Source organism: Coenobita brevimanus, chromosome 14 (assembly GCF_032717465.1).
Source record: "Coenobita brevimanus isolate Jiangsu-jjx chromosome 14, ASM3271746v2, whole genome shotgun sequence".
Lineage (NCBI taxonomy): Eukaryota > Metazoa > Arthropoda > Malacostraca > Decapoda > Coenobitidae > Coenobita > Coenobita brevimanus.
The window spans coordinates 60,330,008-60,342,234 of record NC_136967.1 but is presented as its reverse complement, the minus strand read 5'-3'; the positions used below and the strand labels follow the sequence as shown (position 1 = coordinate 60,342,234).

The following is a 12,227-nucleotide window of genomic DNA, read 5'->3' as shown; positions in this document are numbered from 1 at the left end:
TCATTCCCCAGCCCCTCAGTGTTCCAAAATGTTCCCCTAGTGAACTGTGGTCGTAATGCCAATCCCCAAACAGCAAGGGACGATTTCGTGTTGTGTACCTATCACAAGCGCTTTGGCATGTAAGCTAGACAATGTGCACCACCTTGCATATTCATGGGAAACATATACGGCGAGAGACAATCCCAGTAGTGTTTCCCGCCACACACACCAAATGTCCCGTCATTATCAGCACACCCAAAGTCACGCCACGTTCCACTGGCTCCAGGGAACTGCTATGGGTTAAAGACGCCATCTCCGGCACAAAATACCTTATTGACACTGAAGCCTCATTCAGTATAGTCCCTCCTACTTCTGATCACAAAACGACTCAGCAGGCCGCATTTGACCTGATTGCAGCAAACGGCACCCCCATAGCCACATACAGCATGGAATCCCGTCATGTGGCACTTGCCCAATCAGTGTCATGTACTTGGCCGTTCCTTGTCGCAGACGTTAATCAACCCATTATCGGCATCGACTTCTTGGAGGTACATGACTTGTTAGTGGATACCAGAGGACGGAATCTATATCACAGACCCTCAAACTCGTCCATCCAAGTAACCAGGTGTGCTGGTAATCCCCACCCATTACACACCTTCGTCAGGAGTCCTCATACGATTCCATACTACACCAGTTTCCCCTCTTGACCTCTCAGACTCTCAATCACGGCCGCACAGACCATGGTGAAGAGCATTGCATCACCACTTCCAGGCCGCCCTGTTTCGCCCGTCCCAGATTTCTTCCCCCAGAACATCGTCAGGCAGCAGAGAAGGAGTTTCAGGCGATGCTCGACGAGGGCACCATTCAGCCTTCATCAAGCTGTTGGGCATCCCCTCTACACATGGTTTCTAAGGCACAGTAAGGTGAGTGGAGAGCATGTGGGGACTACAGGGCACTGAATGCGATGACAGTTCCCAATAAATACCTCATTCCCCACATCCAGGATTTCCACCATCAACTGGAAGGTCATCGAGTAGTTTCCAAGATCGATCTAGTCAGGGCATTCCACTAAAATCCCTGTGGCGGAGAAGGACATCCCCAAGACTGCAGTAACCACCCCCTTTGGCCTTTTTGAATACACAAGGATGAATTTAGGCCTCAGAAATGCCACACAAACGTTTCAGAGATTTATGGACCAGGTTATCAGGGGGTTAGATTTCGTCATGGTGTACAACAATGACATCCTCATCGCTTCTGATTCCCATGTGCAGCACAAAACACATCTCCAAATGCTGTTCCAATGCCTGCAGGACTACGGGCTGTGTGTGTACCTGGCGAAGTGTATCCTCAGTGCAGACGAATTGGATTTCTTGGGCCACAGGGTATCAGCCACAGGTATCACGCCCCTCCCGCAGAAGGTGGACGCCATTAAGGACTTTCCACACCTGGCTACACCACGCAGGCTCAGGGGGTTCTTGGGAATGGTCAGTTATTATCACAGATTCCTTAGAAATGCCGCATCCACTCTAGCCCCCCTTAACGATCTCCTGAAGGGGACGAAAGACATCCTCCAAACCTGTTGAGTGGAACGAACAATCAGACCATGCCTTCAATACCCTCAAAAACCACATCACCACCGCACCCCGCTAGCATACCCATCACCAGATACCCCCATGACACCACAGACGCCTCTGCCGAAGCAGTGGGTGCAGTCCTACAACAACAAATCACAGGTACAAATGTGCCTGTCGCATTCTTCAGCCAGCGCCTTAACCCTGCCTAGTGCAAATACAGTGCCTTCGACAGGGAGTTGTTGGCTGTATATGAGGCAGTCAGGCATTTCAGGCACCTTCTGGAAGGTAGAGAATTCACCACCCTCAAAGACCATAAACCCCTTATTTACACCATGAGTCAGAAAGGGGATAATTGGTCTCCTCGGGTGGCAAGACAGCTAGCCTTCATATCAGAGTTTTCTGCTAACATCCAGCATATCAGTGGGGACCTGAACACGGTTGTGGACGCCCTGTCCCATGGAGTTTTAGCTATATATATATATATATATATATATATATATATATATATATATATATATATATATATATATATATATATATCTATTGCCAGACGCCTCAATCCCGTTTGGGGTGAATTACAAACAAATCGCCTCCAAGTCGCCCTGTCCCCCGCCATTTCACTACCCTGCTCCCAACTCACACCCCCCTCTCTCATATACCTCTCCACCCCATCCCTCCATCTCATCCTCGGTCTCCCCCTCCCTCTTCCACCCTCCACCTCACTCACATACACTCTCTTCGTCAGTCTTTCACCCTCCATCCTCTCCACATGGCCAAACCACCTCAGTGTGTTCCTCACAACGCTTCCTATCACATCCACATCAACACCACAACGCTCCTTTATATCCTCATTCGTCAGCCTGTCTCTCCACGTGACTCCACAAGCTCCTCTTAAATAACTCATTTCCACTGCTCTCACTCTTGACTTGTGTCCTTCCAACAACGTCCAAGCTTCACTTCCGTACGTTAGAGTTGGTATCACAATACTGTCATGTAGTAACTTTTTTACTTCCATGCTCACTTCCCTGTTTCTTATCACTGCTTTCAAGGAACCAGCAACCTTTCTTCCCTGCTGTACCCTTTCAAGCACTTCACCCTCAAAACCTCCATCCTTACTCATCACACTACCCAAATACTTAAACGTACTCACATTTTCCAATTCCTCACCATCCAACCTCGCTATACATTCACTGACTTCACCTCTCTCAAAGACCATCACTTTACTCTTCCCTACATTCACCTTTAGGTTCCGTTTCTTACACACTCTCTCAAACTCATCCACCAAGCCTTGCATCTCCCCTTCATCTTCACTCAACAACACAGTATCATCTGCAAACAACAGTACAGGGAGTTTCCAAACACTATCCTCTCTCACCAGGGCCACTCCAACATCCACTACCCTACCTTGTACCTCTTTTATTACCCCATCCATGTACAGATTGAACAACCATGGAGACATGACACATCCCTGTTTCAAACCAACTTTCAAAGAGAAAAATTCACTTAGTTCACCATCCACACGCACTGCAGCCTTAGCACCATCATACATACTCTTCACAGCATTCAACAACTTCCCATCTACTCCATATATTCTTAACACTTTCCACAATCCTTGTCTATCCACCCTGTCATATGCTTTCTCCAAATCCATGAAAGCCGCATACAACTTCTTTCCCTTCTCTAGAAACTTTTCCACTAAAGATCTAAGAATGAATATCTGATCTACACAACCTCTTCCCTTCCTAAAGCCTCCCTGTTCTTCTCCAACTAATTTCTCTGTTCTTTCTCTAACTCTGTCTATAAGTATCCTACCATACACTTTTCCTATTATACTAAGAAGACAAATGCCCCTATGATTACCACACACTTCTTTTTCCCCTTTTCCTTTGTACAAGGGAATAATTATACCTGACTTCCAATCCTCCGGGACTCTACCTTCCTCCCAGGCCAATCTGCACATCTTCCACATCCATTCTACTACTATCTCTCCCCCATGCTTCAGCATCTCACCACACACTCCATCAATTCCTGGGGCTTTCCCCGATTTAACTTTCTTCATTGCTTCCACAACCTCTATCCTACTGATTTCTACCTGTCTTCTCACCTCCCTCCTTCTCCCAGCCATTCCCCAGCCACTTATACTCGCATTACTTCCATCCTCTACGTTCAACAGTTCCTTAAAGTGTTCTCTCCATCTGCTCACTTTTTCTCCCTTCTCCACTAGTAATCTACCATGTTTATCTTTCACTCCCCTGCTAACTTCACTTCCACCCTGTCTTACTCTTTTCACTTCTCTCCAGAACATTTTCTTACAGTCCCTCCACTTTACACTCAAATTCCTTCCAAATTCCTCATCCACTCTCTTCTTACTCTCTCTTACTAATCTTTTCACCTCTCTCTTCCTTTCCACATATAACTCTCTCTTCTGCCTCTCAACTTCTTCCACGCCCCTATTTCTCATCCATTCATTGTATGCTTTCTTCTTTTGTGCCACAGCCCGTTTCACCTCTTCAGTCCACCACGCTGTTCCTTGCACCCCCCTCCGTCTTCTCTTCCTTCCACACACCACATCACATGCTGCACATATTTCTTCTGTAAATATCTTACACACACCTTCCACGTCTCCCATCTGCTCCAATTCATATTTGCCCAATCGTTCCTCCACTTCTCTCTTATACTCTGCCTTTTTCTCATCCTCTTGTAACCTTTCCACTCTCCCTTGCAACTACTCCTTCTCTCGTCTTTCCCTTCTTCTATTCCTCCATCTTACTTGCATCCTAATTCTGGCCACCACCAAGTAGTGGTCAGAAAGGCCACTCCCCCAACCTCTATAAACTCTTGCATCAATATACATCTTCGCATCCTTTCATCCACACACACATAATCAATCATTGCCTTCCTTTCATTCAGTTCACCACCCACCCTTCTCATCACTCGCCATGTATACCTGTGGATCATTTTATGCCTGAAGAGGTTATTTGCTATTACCAACCCCCTCCCAGCACAGATGTCCACTAACGCACTCCCATTCTCATCTATCTCAGCAGGCACACCCACTCACCAACTATTCCATCCACCTTCACATTACCAACTTTACCATTCATATCACCGATCAAAAACACTCTCTCATTCCTTCCAAACTTTTCCATGCACACTTCCACATTTGTCCAGAACTCTTCTCTCACTCTTCTAACACGATCTTGCGTTGGCGCATACACACACACAATCGCCCACATTTGTATTCCAACTTTCAACTTTACCCACACAATCCTTGACCCAACTGATCCATACTGTCTTATGCTCTTCTTCCATCTTTTACTCACAACTATACACACTCCTTCCTTTGCCCTCTCATTCTCATCTACTCCTGCACATATACCCCATCCATACTCCCATTCTCTCACACTTTCTCCTCTCCATTTTGTTTCAGTTATTCCACATACATCCACTTTCGCATCCTCAAGCACCTGGACAATCTCTCTCTCTTTCACCTCATCATTCGCTCCTCCTACATTCCATGTACACATTACCAAGTCCTTTGTCCGGTCCTGGGTCGTCAACGTTTGGTCAGTCCTTGTCCGAGGCTTCTTGTTTGTTTTTTTAGTTAGTTGTTTTCCGGGGAGGGGCACTAACCCTCCGCCAACCCTTTTAGTCGCCTTTTACGACAAGCAGGGATACTGGGGGAGTATTCTTGAAAACCCCCCTTTTGCCATAAAACGGAGGGAGGGAGGGAGAGAGAGTGCTGTGGCTTGTACTGTATTACACCAAAACATTATATTCATGGTGTCTCGCATTTCACCTACACACGTGGTTTTCTTCCCGCGTGGTCCCTCGTGGTTTTTCCCCACTTTGTTCTCTTATTTAGTGTGGTTACTCGTGCCACTACCAATACTATTCAATTTCCCATCCCTCCTCACCTGTACTAGTGCCGCTACCAATAATATTCGATCTCTCATTCCTACTCGTCGGTATACTGTATGGTGCCTAAACCAACCAAATTCTCCTAATCAGACGACCTAGGTGTACCTGTGCTCCACCTACCTCATTGAGGGGTTTAAATCCGAGCAGGCGACCTAGCCCGTGACACTTTTTTTCTCTCGACTTCACCTAGCTAATTTCCTGCCCGCTCTCCGTCTCTCCTGGTAAATCTGGCCATGCGGTACGACTTTACATTATACAATACATGTAAACACATCAGCTCGGCACTACCGCTCCTCACTAATTTCATTGTTCATATTTTAGTCTGTAACTATCAGTCCAAACAATTGATCTTTCACATGCTGTAAACGTAATTACCTTGTACTACCTGAAGTCATGTAATAACTGTACTGTTCTTAGTCAATAATCACTGCCCTGTCCATTTCTTTCCATCATATGTGTTTATCTATCCTTACCATTTGCCTTGGTGTAGGCCAAGTACAATTTACCCATAACTAAAACGCTACAACTGTATATCATTTTACTTGCTGAAGAAGGAGATGTGTGGCAAAGTCCACCAACTTCTTTTTTTGTATAAATACTCTGTAATTTTCTCAACGATAAATATTATCAAATCAAATGGAAAAATATGTGGTAGAATACTCACTGATAGGGTTATGCATATGACAGAGGAGCAGGTTGGAGAAGAACAAGGGGAATTTAGGAAGGGAAAAGGGTGTGTAGATCAGATATTTGTTCTAAGATGTTTAGTGGAGAAGTATCTAGAAAAGGGAAAGAAAGTGTATGCTGGCTTCATGGACTTGGAGAAAGCTTAGGACAGAACAGACAGGCAAGGTATGTGGAAGGTATTAAGAATATATGGAGTGGAGGGGAAATTGTTGAGTGCTGTGAAGATTATGTACGAAGGAGCTAAGGCTACGGTGCGAGTGGATGGTGAGGTGAGTGAGTTCTTTGATCTAAATGTGGGACTGAAATAGAGTTGTGTGATGTCTCCATGGCTGTTTAATATATACATGGATGGGGTTGCAAAGGAGGTGCAAGGTAGGGCAGTGGATGTGGGGCTGGCCCTAATGAATGAGGGTGAGATTTGGAAGATTCCGGTGTTGCAGTTTGCTGATGATACAGTATTGTTGTGTGAAGATGAATGGAAGTTGCAAGGTTTGGTGAATGAATTTGGGACAGTGTGTAGGAAGAGGAATCTGAAAGTTAATGTCAACATGAGTAAAGTTGTGGTGTTTGAGAGGAATGAAGTCACAGAATGTACAGTGAGGTTGGATGGCAAGGATATGGAGACTGTGAGTGCATTCAAGTACTTGAGTAGTGTGATGAGTAAGGATGGAACTCTGGGGGATGAAGTGCGTGAAAGGGTACAGCAGAGAAGGAAGGTTGTTGGTACACTGAAAGCAGCGATGAGAAATAAGGAGGTGAGTATGGAAGTTAAGAAGTCGCTGCATGATAGTACTGTGAGCCCTACCCTGACGTAAGGAAGCGAGGCATGGACCTTGCTAGAGGGGAACAAGTCAAGAGTGAGAGCAGTGGAAATGAGCTACTTGAGAGGAGCATGTGGAGTGACATGGAAGGACAGGCTGACGAATGAAGAAGTGAAGGAACGTTGTGGGGTGGATGTGGATGTGATTGAGAAAATTAGGAGAAATACACTGAGGTGGTTTGGACATGTGGAGAGAATGGAGAATGAAAGACTGACTAAGAGGGTGTATGTAGGTGAAGTGGAGGGGGGGGGAGAGGGAGGGGAAGACCGAGGATGAGGTGGAGGGATGGAGTTGAGAGGTATATGGGGGAGGGGGGAGTGAGTTAGGGGGAGGGTAATCAAATGGTGGGTGACAGAGCGACTTGGAGGCGCTTTGTCTGCGGCCACCCTTTACTGGATTAAGGCGTCGGGCTATAGATAGACAGATAGATAGATAAATAGACAGATAGATAGGAAGTACAGGGCCAGATCCAAAATTTCGAAAATGGGGTGTGTGACTTCTACAAGTATTACAACAATCCATTTAAACAATCAAAATGCAATATTATTTGTTCTAATCACAGGAGCACAATAACCAGGGCACGTGCAATAAACAACAGATAATCCTGATCACAAAATCAAGAAATATATTCATTATACGTAATCACTGGTCTGCCGAAAATAGACGTACGCCCTCACGCCCTCCTTCATCGGTGCCTGAATTAAAATACAAAAATACGTTATCAGAATGAAGGAATTAACCGCTTCACTACGTCTTTCTCTGGTTGAATAGAATCGTGATAATTGTAAAAAAATCAAAACTAACAAAATTTAAAAGTACGTTATCGTTGAGAAAAAAATAATGGATGGAAAAAGGGTTGCCGTGAATACTGTGGCGAGTACAACTATTGACGCTTTGAAAAATAAATGACCGCTCGCTTCATGCACTGTAAATCAATCACACGGAAATCTTAAAGCCGAACATCCTTTTACAACGCTTGCTGGTAGCTGATTTCCGTTCTGTGTACCATTTTAACATTTTTTTCTCAATCAGGAAAGACTACGTTGGGTTAAGTTGCTAATTTTTACATTTTCCTTACCCAGGAAAGTCTAGGTTGGGTTAAGTTTGCTAGTATGGGGTTAGGTTTGTGTGTTAATCAGGTAGGTTAATCTGGTAAAGGCACCTAAGAGGAAATAAATGAAATAATTAGCATGGTACGATAAGTGGCAAGAATTCTAATAGCTATAACTAAGAGAGAGAGAGAGAGAGAAGCAAAAGAATATGCCTAAATACTGATAAGTTTTGCTTGCACTCAAGCATAGTGATGAAATGTGGATATTCATTTGTGCTATACAGACGAGATCATTCAGCTTAGAGGAGACATTTCGACTCTCTGTCTCTGTCTCTGTCTGTCTGTCTGTCTGTCTGTCTGTCTGTCTCTCTCTCTCTCTCTCTCTCTCTCTCTCTCTCTCTCTCTCTCTCTCTCACCACGGCGCCCCCCTAAAATGCTCCCAGAACCCCGGTATAGTGAGGGCCGGTGCTGGGAAAGGGAGATACTGCCACTCATTTAAAGTTTACCACGAGTTGCACAAGATGAAAACTAGATTCTCTCTCTCTCTCTCTCTCTCTCTCTCTCTCTCTCTCTCCTTCTACGCATTAATCTGTTTTGGTTCTTCAGTCTACCTTCCTGTCCACCTTTCTATGTGTCTGTTTGTCTGTCTGTCTGTCTTTCTGTGTCTGTCCATTAACCTGGCTCAGCCGAAATCCTTCACTGTCTCCTGGCTCACCATATCTTCCCCAATACGCACAAATCTGTCATCACCCACTCACCTTTAGTATTCCTTAGCACCTTTGTGACGAACTTTTAATTTTCACTAATACCAAAGATTTTATTCAACTCGTATCACTGAAGGGGTTAATGGAGACTAACCCCTCCAGTTCTAAAAGTCTATCGTAAAGTGAAGAAAATCGTAGGCAAGTAACAAGAAAAAATAACAAGAATAGTAAATACAATACATTAGGCTGATCGGTTAAATCTGAAGAGTTTTTTGCCACCCTTCAAAAACCACATCCAGTTGTTACGTCCGGTAAACTAGGAGGTTATAAATGAAGAACAATCGTTTGACTAATTATCTGTTATTTCAACTGTCGATCTATATTTCTCTATCTTAATATCGAAATCTATAGATGCCCGTCAATCACCTTGATACGTAAGATTCTAACTATGCGTCTTTTCATCTGTTGTTACTATTTGTTAATTTATCAATCAACCCTTCTATCCATGTTTATCAATCAGCCAGCCCTTGGATGATTGATACAAATGGTTAGTTACTTCTGTTTAGTCTAAAGTTGTTGAAAAATCACATAAAAATGACATCCGTGTTTATGATTCACAGCAGGTGCACATAAATATTTATTCCAAACATTCTTGGTGACGAAAAAAAAAATAATAATAATGTAAGGCTCTTTTTGACACATCCACACCGCCATACTCCTCCAACGCTTCACCCAAACTTCAAACGTGTTACGCAGAAAATAAGTTTGAAGAAGAGAGGTGGTGTTCCTTTACTTCCGTGACTTAACTGTATTTTGTATTTTGTATATAGCCTCTAATATTATTTCACTACAAAATGTTTACCCTAAGCTTAATAAAAAATAATTAGGAGGATGCAAGAATAAGCTGAGAGAGTACGTAGTTTCAATTCCATCCCAGACACAGAAAAAATCATATTCTGGGACAATATTTCTCTTACTCTTTCACACTTCTGCCTTCCTTTAACTTTGGAGCTTCCCCACCCATGATCTTCCAATTCCTTTTAAGAAGTTACTTACACGTTGAAGTTGTGCTTATTGTGAAAATGCATCACCTAGGCCTCGAACAATCTTCAGGCATTAATACTTAACAGTTGCAATAAATAACTAATAATAAACACACAAGCGATGTATGACAAGCAGAACCTACTGTAATTCCACAATTAACGTAGCTTCAAGTGTAGTAATTTTTTCTTCCACTTAAACTGTCCACGGCACGGCGATATCAATATTCATGTGATTTCTTCTGTCCTTCTTCCTCTTCCTCAAGTACAACACTCTCTCCCTCCTTCCTCCTCCTCCGCCTCCTCTACTTGTCCTTCCTCTTCCCTTCTCTTCTCCTCTTCCTTCGCTCCTCCTCCCTGCTCGTCTCCTCTTTCTTCCTCTTTTCTTTCTTTCCTCCTCCTCTTCCCTCTCCTTCTCCCCCTGGACTCAAAGTTAGTCATGTTGTACGGCCAAAGTTATTATTGTTGTTTTTTGTTTTGTCTTTGGGGGAGACGAGGAACTAGAGAGATAATTAGGAGGGGGGAAGGATGGGAGCAAGGAATGTAAGCAGAAAGGAAAAGGAGGAGAATGGAAGAAGGAAGAAGGTGGGAGGGAGGAAAGACGAGGAGGAGAAGGAGGAAGGAAATGGAGAAGAGAGGGAAGAGAAGGAGAAGGGAAGAAGGACGAGAAGGGAGGAAATGGAGAAGTGAGGGAGGAAAAGGAAAGGGAGGAAGGAGGAGGAGGAGAGAGAAAGGATGGAAGGGAAACGGAATTTAAAGTGTATGATTGGGAGAGAAGGACTGAAGAGAACAATGATGGAGAGGGAAAGAGGATGATGATGATGGAAAGAGGAAGATGATGAATGAAGGAAGAAGAGAAGCAGGAGGAGGCAGGGGGGAAGAAGAGGACGATGGAGGAAGGGAGAATGAGGAGGATGACTGGGAAAAAGAGGATGATGAAGGGAGAAGAGGAGGGGGAAGGAGGGAGAAGGATAACAGAGGAGAATGACGAAGGGAACGAGAGGAGGAGGATGAACGGTCAAAGGAGGAAGGCGATGGTGAGAGGAAGCGAATGATGATGAAGGGAGGAAGAGTGGGAGGACTGAGGAAGAAAAGGGAGACTGAGAAAGAAAAGATGGAAGATGGTGGAGAAAGAGGAGGAGGATAGGGAGAGGAGGAAAGGGAGGACAGAGAGAGGAAGAGGAAAAAAATGAGGGAAGACGATGATGATGGAGGGGGGAAGTGGAGGAGAATGGTGTGTGTGAGAGAGAGAGAGAGAGAGAGAGAGAGAGAGAGAGAGAGAGAGAGAGAGAGAGAGATTTGAGTATTCAGTCTCAGGCTAGTACAGTAGTGTCGCATCATATGTAAATTCTCTCTCTCTCTCTCTCTCTCTCTCAAATTTTCAGCCATCAACTCCTTCACTGCAATAACGTGCTTTATTTTAGTCTTGCTACCTTCAATCAATTTAATTCACTGAAGGACATTTTCTTAGAACTGGGGGATTAGATACAGCCTTCATTAATACCTTCAATTCAAAAGATCTTCCGTAAAAAAATAAATCAGAGGCAAAAAATAAAACTAATCGTACTGAAAGGATTAAGGGGAAAACTTCAATGATTTTTGTTAAAGATCAGCGTCTCTTTAAGCTGTTTTTTAGGGAGGCTGCCGTGTGCATGACCCAGTTATTTTTCTATCTACCTGTCTCTCTCTCTGCCCCCCTGTCTGTCACTGTGTCTGTTTCTCTGCTTTTCTTTACCCATCTGTCTACCTTGCTTCTATCTGTATTTTCTGTGACTCGCTGGCTCCTATCTTTGTCTATACAGCTTCCAGGTAGATATCTGTTCTCTGTTTAATTATCTATATACCTTCTATCTGTGTTTAGGCATCTATTTGTCTAGTCTCTGCTTATATATGTCTACCCAGCTTATGTCTACCTGTGTGGCTACATCCTATCAACTGGTTCATCAGTCAGTATCAGTCAGTCAGACCTTCCTTTCTTTTCGTCTGTGTTAGTCTGTCTGTCTACTTAATGGTGTGTATCCCTCTATATCTATCTTTCTAGTTTCTCTTTATATCTATAACGCCAGAGCTGTTTTCCTGTCTTTTGTCTGTCTTCTTTACCTATCTTTCCATCCAATTGAATGTATGTGTCTATGTATGTGTGGCCAGCAACTTTATGTATACCGGAAAAAGCTTACGTTCACCAATCTGTCGTAACTTATCCTTCCATCTGTTGGCATGTGTGTTATGGATGGATGGATGGATGGATGGATGGATGTAATGTCCATCTGTCACCAAAGTAGCATTAGATTCTCCATCGCTGCATTCTGAAAGGTCAGACGAAACAGCGACATAACTACCATAGTGTTATCAAAAGTTCCTACGCCTACCTGTCATAACAAATGCAGTTGGAGATGGGAGCAGGGTGGGGGAGGCGATGACCCATGCATGGTCTAGTAGATTCTTCAGTA

The 12,227-nt window shown here is 43.9% G+C and overlaps 1 protein-coding gene across 1 annotated transcript; it reads left to right on the top strand.

The window, feature by feature from the left end:
- Positions 1-131: 131 nt before the first annotated feature.
- On the top strand, positions 132-1,762 carry LOC145390421 (uncharacterized). Its single transcript, XM_080265350.1, has 4 exons — positions 132-604; positions 695-902; positions 1,164-1,463; positions 1,580-1,762. Exons 1-4 carry the CDS (start codon positions 132-134, stop codon positions 1,760-1,762), a joined length of 1,164 nt encoding a protein of 387 aa, XP_080121476.1.
- The last annotated feature ends 10,465 nt before the right edge of the window (positions 1,763-12,227 follow it).

What these genes read in the sequence shown, in the direction of transcription:
- LOC145390421 (XM_080265350.1), top strand. Translation starts at nt 132, where the DNA reads ATGTGCACCACCTTGCATATTCATGGGAAACATATACGGCGAGAGACA. An exon ending in TCGTCCATCCAAGTAACCAG is followed by an intron (nt 605 to 694) that starts GTGTGCTGGTAA and finishes TTGACCTCTCAG; the next exon opens with ACTCTCAATCACGGCCGCAC. An exon ending in TCAGGGGGTTCTTGGGAATG is followed by an intron (nt 1,464 to 1,579) that starts GTCAGTTATTAT and finishes ACGAACAATCAG; the next exon opens with ACCATGCCTTCAATACCCTC.